Here is an 8,728-nt window from a genome sequence, read left to right on the forward strand (position 1 = left end):
CCACCCCAGTTGGCAGAGTAATGTACTAGTTTTTGTTAGTATGAATACGGTAGTATAAATTTGAAATTGGCGCCACATGTTTGAAATAATAAATTATATTAATAAGAGCATAATATATAACCTTCCGTAAAATATTACAAAACTACATAATCATATTTTAGTTTTGCACCAATTTTAAAGCAGCAATTATATGACCTGTGAAATATTGAAGGCACTTTCGTTGCTCTAAGACTCTCCTTTCTATCAGATGTTCTCTTTAACAATATGAGCAATAATTTTGTAAACAAAATCCTTGTTTGAAATTAATCGCCCTAATTTTCATATTTCTAAGCATAATTTTCAAATGTGACATGCTGGTGAATCGTAAAACATGATACGATATTGTATATTGTTCGCTTTTGTTGTGTTCATGGCGTTTTTGGCTTTGTACGACAATTCTGCAGACTTCGGAAAGCTATACAAAGACCTATTGACACCCATGGGTAACGTAATGTTTCAGCGTATACGAGAAAAAGATTACATTGCAATCTTAATTCATTATGTTTCGCTATTATTACCTTGCCTATGAATGTTGCTTTATTTTCACTACTAGGTTTTTATCGGAGACCAAGGTCTATGACTTTTATATTTAGAACTATGATGTAGGAGAGGTTAGGTTACGTTATTATTTAATATATATTATATATATATATATATATATATATATATATTATATTACCTATATATTATTATTATAATATATATAATATATATTATAATATATATTAATATATTAATATTAATATATATTATTATATATTATATATATATATATATATATATAAAATATTTCAAGATTAATTGAACTATAATCTTGGTTTAGGCCTCTCGACATTTTAAGGATGTCTTACGAAGTGCAACTCAAATTCCTATAACCAAGGGCAGCTTTCTCTAGTCCTCTAATTCAAAATTTCAAATTGAGAAACAAAAACAAACCAGAAGTCTTTATATATTTACTATCAGTTACCCGCGGTTTCACACGCAACTTATAGGTTTAGCTGTGTAAGAGCACTTCTCATTCGAGAGAATTGGTACTTTGGGATTATACCGACCACACCCAGACATGAATCGTTATTTGACATTTTGCTTCTACTGATTACTAGATTAGCGTAGAACAATATTTCGTCAATATAAAACAGGAATTGTCTTATCGCAAACCCCTCCCCATCCTCAGACAGAGGTCAAAGTCGAGCGGTCTAGTAGATAACGTGATTGCAGAGTCTCGCCGCCCGTTCAGCTTGTGCGTCGCTTTGTTGTACTTCCGCGTTTTTAGCTCTACATTTCTCCAAACACAAAACTTCAATAAAAACAAACATTACCAAACTAAAACTAAACTCTTTATTGAAAAAACACTCAAAACTTGTTTTTATTCTTGATCACACTCCGCCACCGTGCCTCCGAAGCCCGCGCTGATGTCGACGATAGAAAAACATCCCTCGAGATAGTACCTATCAGTAAAATATCAAATTCTAGAGGGGCTGATCAGAAATATAAATTGAATTGTAATGGAAAGGCAATTATGTACCGTGTAAATCATGTGATGCCGCGCGGCCTGCCGTAATCGGAATTCTCGAGAAAGATTAGATAACAGCGACAACAATACCGATCACAATACCTGGAAATGCTTGTAAGTTTGTAATTTTGTAATTAAAGAGTTGTTTTTTTTTTTCATTCTATCATGTTTGTTTCTATAAATTTATATTTTCGTGTTCTTCATACTGGTGTGGTCGGTATAATCCCAAAGTACCAGAGAATTATATTTCCGACGCCAAACCGTCACAAAAGACAAATTTCCATGAAGAATTATTAACCCCAATCTTGCATGTCTCAATATATCTCCTCTAAGCTCTACAGAAGCTCTGATCTACATAAAGCTCCAAATTAAGCAAGGTCGTAAATTAGTTACCTATGTCAGGGCTGTCAGTAAGGTGGAAATTCGCAAATTGGGCTAGATATGAGTTGTCCGTTGACTCAAAGCCCACCTTGATCGTCTTTTTAACATTAAAATACGTATAATATAGTAAGTATTACTTATGTAGACGTATTCCACCCATAAAAACCCATAACAGTTGTTTTATACATTTAGAAGAATAATTATTAAATATAATAATAAATAATAATAATAATAATTCTTTATTTTGTCAAAAACACAGAATATACATTTTGCACATACATATTCATGCATAATAAAATACATACATACATTTACATAGCATAAATCAAAATAAATGTTCTTACATTAAGTAACTACAATATGTTCATTTTAAGATGCAAAAACAGTCTCAATAAAAAGATAATATAACTTTAAAAAAAACTGTATTTAAGACAAGACAAAATAGGAACCCCATAGGTAAAACCAGTATTGCCCTACTGAAATATAGCTGTAGTGCTCATGTAGTTATAAAAATATACATTTCTATTGCGCGTGCAGTAGAAATAACTATTCACATGTCATTTGTAATTAACGCCTTTTTAAACATTTAGCACCATAAAATGGGTATTTATTAGTATTATAATTGAAAGGTTTTGTGTCGGCATTATATTAGCGTTAAGGTTAATATAAGTGTCGTATTATCAATTATCGCACATTAAATTTATATTTTAAAATAAGCCTACCTGGAATAAACAAACATGCACACGTCTTGCACATTGTGCCTACTTTAGTTACTGCTGAGCGACACTTTTTCAAATCCGTAACTTTAAAAAAAGATTTACTATTTTGTTAAACACTTTTCAAGATGAAATTAACTATCTTTAGATTACCAATCTCTCTTCCTCCCCCCCCCCCAAAAAAAATGTAACTGTCTGTAAAATTCTGCGTTGCGTTTGGTTTTACACGTAAAGGTTTCCAAGTATCAAGAATGTTAGGTTCGATTCCGAGTAGATATTATTGAAACTGTGGTCAAGGGATACAGATCCACTCTAGCTATCCAGTAGGCCTATATTCGTACGGTGGAAGTGATTCGAAGATTTAGAATTATGCAGACATTACAAATACAGCGATGTGTAAACACCGGAAGAAGTTCGAACTATCCAACATTTTGGATTAAAAACAACTAACGTTCCATTGTATAATACACAACTATTTTCATTTCAATTTTCAATGTAAGCTGTTTAAAATACAATACTCCACGTACAGCTTCAAACAAATCAGTGTTTCCCCTATGCAGCTTAAGTTGATTAAGACTTCCCCATGCATACCCAGTTAAATTGATACAGTTTGTGTAGTATAAGTACAAACTTTATAATTTTTGGGAAATTAATTTTGATTAGAGAGCATTAAACGACTAGTAGTCACAGACCTTTCTCTTTGTGTGGATGGATATAACGAGATGTAATATGTAGCGAATAGTAGGCGGTATTTTGACAAAAGTCACAAATAACAGTGAATTGTTTTGACGTTTAAAAAACTTTTTACCACCTTTTTTAAATCATTTTGCTCCCGTATATCTAATCTACAGTGTCATTTTTAAGAAATGCATTTTACTAGGTTGAATAATGTATTTTTGATTTTTAAAGGATGGAAAAAGATCGAGATAGTGGATGAGAAGCGGTCGTTTGAAGACATGCTGAATTACGACATACCTTGGGCTTCTATTGAATTGTTGTTGTTGGGAACCGCTGCCATCGTGATCGGCGTCACCGTAGGATGGCGGGCTCACAGCTATTGCAGCGTGTATGGTACCTTACTTTATATATGCTTACCGATGTATAATAAATTATCTACGCTTTTGGGTTTTGAACACTCCAGTAATTAACATGTAAATCTACTTTTATTACACTATTGTATTTTGTTGTTAGATGATTTATAACATTTATGTTCAGTTTAGAACACAAAAACACAATTTTTACAACAAGGTATATTTTTTAATCCTATAACCAACCTTTTATATTCAAAAACTCACATGTCCAGATTAAGCTGAAAAATATTACCTTACCAGAAAATTAAATGTGAAAACAGGTAAGCTAATTATTTTAATATACAAAAAGTGACTATGAGAACTATTTGATGTTAATCTCAGTGTCAATATATTTACTAATACACCTTAGAGTTCATTATTTGTTCACGGTGTTTTTCAATTATTCTTGTCGTATATTGTACGAAACCAATGGTTTTTTTATGTTTATATTAAGTTAACGCAACCATTAAAAACGAATAACTTAAATGTTTTTGTCTTACATCTACATGTCTAATATCAAATGTCAAGTTAATCAGGAGAAAATAAAAAATATGGCAATTTCTTAAAAACATATTCGGTCCCTAATTGGATGGAATCGCATGAAAAACAAGTGAGAAAATGCAGCACGATTTCTCCAGAGAACTCATTTGTAATTACTATTCATAGTGTCATTTTTGTTCGATCCTAATAATAATAAAGTACAACAAATTTTGTTTGTTTATTTTTTAGAAACAGTGTATTTAAAAAATATATATTGTTGTTAGATTTTATAGGTAATTCTTAAAATACTCAAATAATTAATTTAAAATCTCTGGAAAAATTAACTTGTATTTATTACTAAATATATTTTGTGTAAATTTGGCTAAAATGCATTTCATAAATTAGTAGAAATAAATTAATTTAAACTAATACTGACAATTAACTGTTTGTATAATATATTTTATGACCTTAACATTATTACTGATAGTGGAGTTTTATGTTTGTTTTCGTCCACAAGGACAAGTTCCTTGTTATGTCATTGAAGAGTTTACCAATGCTCTACGGCCTATAACGTATAAGTTTTATCATAAACAAGGCAACGCAAATATTACAAAATTCTGTAATGAAGTAATAACAGTCTAGTTTGCACTTGTTTGTTTTATATTTAATACTAAAATGACCTTGACACTGATAATTAATTAATGTTAATATTGTATTTGTTTATTTATTTCAGGGTCAAACATGGAACCAGATTTACTTGAAAAATTCATCGAAAAACTAAGAGACATAGAAGCAAGGCTGACGACTCTGGAACTAAAAGTGAGTTATAAATACTACTTAGTATACTTCTATTGCAGTTTGTATTATAGGCCTAATTGGTGTATTACAAGTGATATTTGTTTTAACGAGGATGATTTTACTACCAACATATTATCAAAATTGAGAGATGGTAAAACAAAAAATATTTCTATATAAACACAACATCTCCAGAAATATTATTCTTTATTTTTTTCATAATACAATACAAAAATATCTCTAACTCAAACCCAAAGTCTAACGCTTTATACCGTATAACAGTGTAAAATATGATTTCAATCGAAATTGCTTTTTGTATGTCATGGTGCCAGTTTATGACTTAGACAAGCAGCGGCGTTACTGTGTGTAGTGGTAAAGGGGCCTTCAATCGTTCAGGGGCCACGGGTTTTCGGGCAGGATATAATCATAATTTCCCGATCAGCCAATACGGAAGAAGACCAAACTCACGAAGTCTCCGCACTATGAAGAGTCCAGATCTCACGATAAGTTATTGTGAACGACGATTTACAATATTGCATTTCTGTGACAGAGCGTCTGAATACTGTCGGAAAGCGAGAATAAAAGATTTGAGATTCCAAAACGATGGTTTAATTGATTGTTTGTTTGATAATACATACGCAAAAATTATTTTCAAGATGTTACCCACGCTTGATGCTACTAATCAGTTCTCTTCTCCAGCAGGAGTCTATAAAATTGTTCCATTCTTTCTTATCGAAATGGTTGAGAAACTGGCGTATTTCATATTGAAATGTTAATATTATGGTACATTTCCAAGGGGATTCAAACACCCTCATGTTCTTCTAACGTCTATAGATAAAAGAGAACTTCATTACATAACATTAAATCTTAATATGCTCCAAAACGTTAAAGAATGACCATATGACTTCAGTAAATGATATCACGTCACCTTTTATACAGACACATAACGTGTTGTTTTGCTCAACATGTCATCTTTTGCTGTATTATTTTGCATTGATAAAACACATACTGTACTTTCCAGGTGAGCAGATTAGAAACGAAACCCTCAACTGAAACTGAGTTGATTTACTCAAGAGATCATAGAGAGAGGGATTTCTCTTGTACAAAGGATGCATTCCAGCAAATTGTAATACAGGTAATGGTAGAGTGAAACTGTTTTTGTTTGTTCTATGCAGGTAGTTAATAAAATGTACAAATACATATTGTAATTACAAATATCCTACATAAAGAAGAGTACATATCCGGTACACAACCGATAGGATGTATGAATCCATCTTCATAGTGTTTTAAGTATAAACTTACAGTTCCACGGTTCTTGCAGAACACGGACAGTTCTTGCCAAACGAGTCAGCCCGGCAGTTACCCACCGAGTGTTGCAGAGGTCGAGGAGGAGGTGGAGGATTTGAGATGCGAGAGTCCGGTTTGGGCCATGGCCTCGGACAGCACACTGGTTGTCCACAACAACCCTGAGCCTGTGGAGTTCGTGGAGCGTGATGTTACACCCGACAAGGATGTTGAGACTGCGGAGGTCGAAGAGGTAGAGAGAACTCTGTACGAGGTGGAGGTCTTCCCTGTGGAGATAGATCTGGGACCTTGTGATACTATGGAGGACTCCTGCGAAAACAGGGTAGAACCCGAGAGAACGGTGTCAGAGAGCACCCTGGTGAAGGTCTTAGACGCAGTGGATGCCGCGACTTGCGCGGTGGTGGGCGCAGGAGAGTGCGATAGCAGGTCCACGACTCAGGAGCGGCGGATACCCCAGTTTCAGGTAGATAGCGATAGTAAATATTAAAAACACACACACACAATCTTAGATCAAAATACGGTACTTGATATTTAGTTTTATTAAAACTAATATTTTTAATCCCTCGCAGGCTGTTGTCTACTTTATCAACGGACTGCCAGATTTCATAAAAAAATACTAGAATTCCCAAAAGTGTTAAAGATTCGTATGAAACTTTTTTTTGCATTTTATAATGTCGACTAATTTTTTGCTGATAATTGGTAAGACAGCCACTAATGAAAACTAACACTGCTATTGGAAGTGGAAACAGTTGTTGAATACACGGGTTGTACGAATGCAAAATTGCATGCTTGAATGTGTCATTGTGGTATGAGAGCCAATTTTGTTACCGTCACGAATTATTTTTGCTATTTAATGTAAAATTATACCAACAATAAAAAAGTTTGACTTTGACTTAAACCCTCACACATCTTTGTGCACATGTGCAGTTTCTTCACTCTCTTGAGGCTTGATTTTCAACGTTTTTTTCTCAACAACACGTAACCATTTTGTAAGTAAGGTATGTAAATGATGGATTTACTCAGAAATATCGATGATGCTTTATCCAATAATTATTAATATTTTCAAATTGCCACTTTTGTGCCTTTGCTGGTTAGATACGATCTTGATGACTGCTGGTGATAAAACTGCAATGTTGCAGGGTCTGCGGAAGAACGCCGAGCAGAAGACGAGGCTGTACACAGAAAGACCGACATCCGCAACCAAGGTGCTGGAGCCCGTGCAGATTCCCGGAGAGGTGACGAAATTGCCGCGAACCAACACCACGAGGAAGTACGGTACCGAAGGAGTAGAAGTCGCTCCCACCGGACGGAGAAGAAAGCAAAGGCATTCACAAGTGAAATGAAAGTGGCCACTCTTCTTTAATTGTGTGTTTATCTACTGTTTAAAATTCTAACACTTTGTAAACATAAATTAATCTAACCGTGTTGTTAAAATTACCCTTTCCTGTAATAAATTATTGGTGAACAAATGATTTTCAGCATCAGACAATTCAAGAATTTTCCCAGAGGTTTGTTTGAGTGTAATTGAAAAATAAACATGATTCTATAAGGGTTAATATCACTGATTAATTCTTTTATGGCCAAAATGACGCGCGGGCTTGATGCAATAGTCCAGTTGCAGAACAAAAAAGACATCCGCTTACAGTCTATGAGCAAACAAATTTTCAATACAGATTATCTGGTTTTTAATTTGAAGTATCTTCAATTTTAAGATGTTTCTCTACGACGACTCTTTAAAAACAAAATGACTTACTACTAAGTTAAAGTAATCTCATGGGATGACAACTTAAAACCTTTATAAGCTGTTAGGCTGTAGTGGCACACAAGTATGCAAAAACCGAGTCGCCATTATATTATATGACAATGATTTTTCCAGTGATGTAGACAAACGGTTCGTACATAATGAATGGCGTCCGTCTATAATTCAGAAAGCTGAGGCTGGTTCATCATAAAAATATCAGAGAAATCAATTTTTACAGACAGTGAAATATAAAGATTACAAAACATATATAAAGTAATAGAGGAAAGTGTACGGTCTCGTCTTTTCAAGCTTGAAGAACACGGAGAAAATCTTCTGAAGGAATTCTTGGGCACACGTTTCGTGAAAAAAAAGGAAAAATGTGTTTGATCACGTGAACAGAATATGACTCCAAAACTTTAGTGCTGTTCCAAAAAAAAGAAAATACGAACTATCAAAAAGGTCTAAACAAAGAACTTAAAAAACAAAAGAATATCTTGACCTCCAAAATACCGTATATATAAATGTTGTCCACTCATATAGAATATGATTTGAATTCTGTTGGTAGTATGAACTAAGATATCATTCTCGTGCGTTGACAGATATAGAAAAAATGCTAGAGAAACATAGATTTGCAAGATTTGTTTGCAAAATTGTAAATGATTACGTTAAACTTAAAAATCAAGAACTT

The 8,728-nt window shown here is 33.5% G+C and overlaps 1 protein-coding gene across 2 annotated transcripts; it reads left to right on the forward strand.

The window, feature by feature from the left end:
* The first annotated feature begins 271 nt into the window (after positions 1–271).
* On the forward strand, positions 272–7,771 carry LOC124365261. Of its 2 annotated transcripts, none has more exons than XM_046821227.1 (6): positions 272–482; positions 3,559–3,720; positions 4,933–5,018; positions 6,016–6,129; positions 6,316–6,762; positions 7,439–7,771. In XM_046821227.1, the coding sequence occupies exons 1-6, from the start codon at positions 371–373 to the stop codon at positions 7,640–7,642; spliced, it is 1,125 nt and encodes a 374-aa protein (XP_046677183.1). In that variant the 5' UTR covers positions 272–370; the 3' UTR covers positions 7,643–7,771. The 2 variants fall into 2 exon arrangements, with proteins under 2 accessions (XP_046677183.1, XP_046677184.1); XM_046821228.1 differs by having other exon boundaries at positions 3,559–3,715.
* The last annotated feature ends 957 nt before the right edge of the window (positions 7,772–8,728 follow it).

Source organism: Homalodisca vitripennis, chromosome 6 (assembly GCF_021130785.1).
Source record: "Homalodisca vitripennis isolate AUS2020 chromosome 6, UT_GWSS_2.1, whole genome shotgun sequence".
In the NCBI taxonomy this organism is placed as follows: domain Eukaryota; kingdom Metazoa; phylum Arthropoda; class Insecta; order Hemiptera; family Cicadellidae; genus Homalodisca; species Homalodisca vitripennis.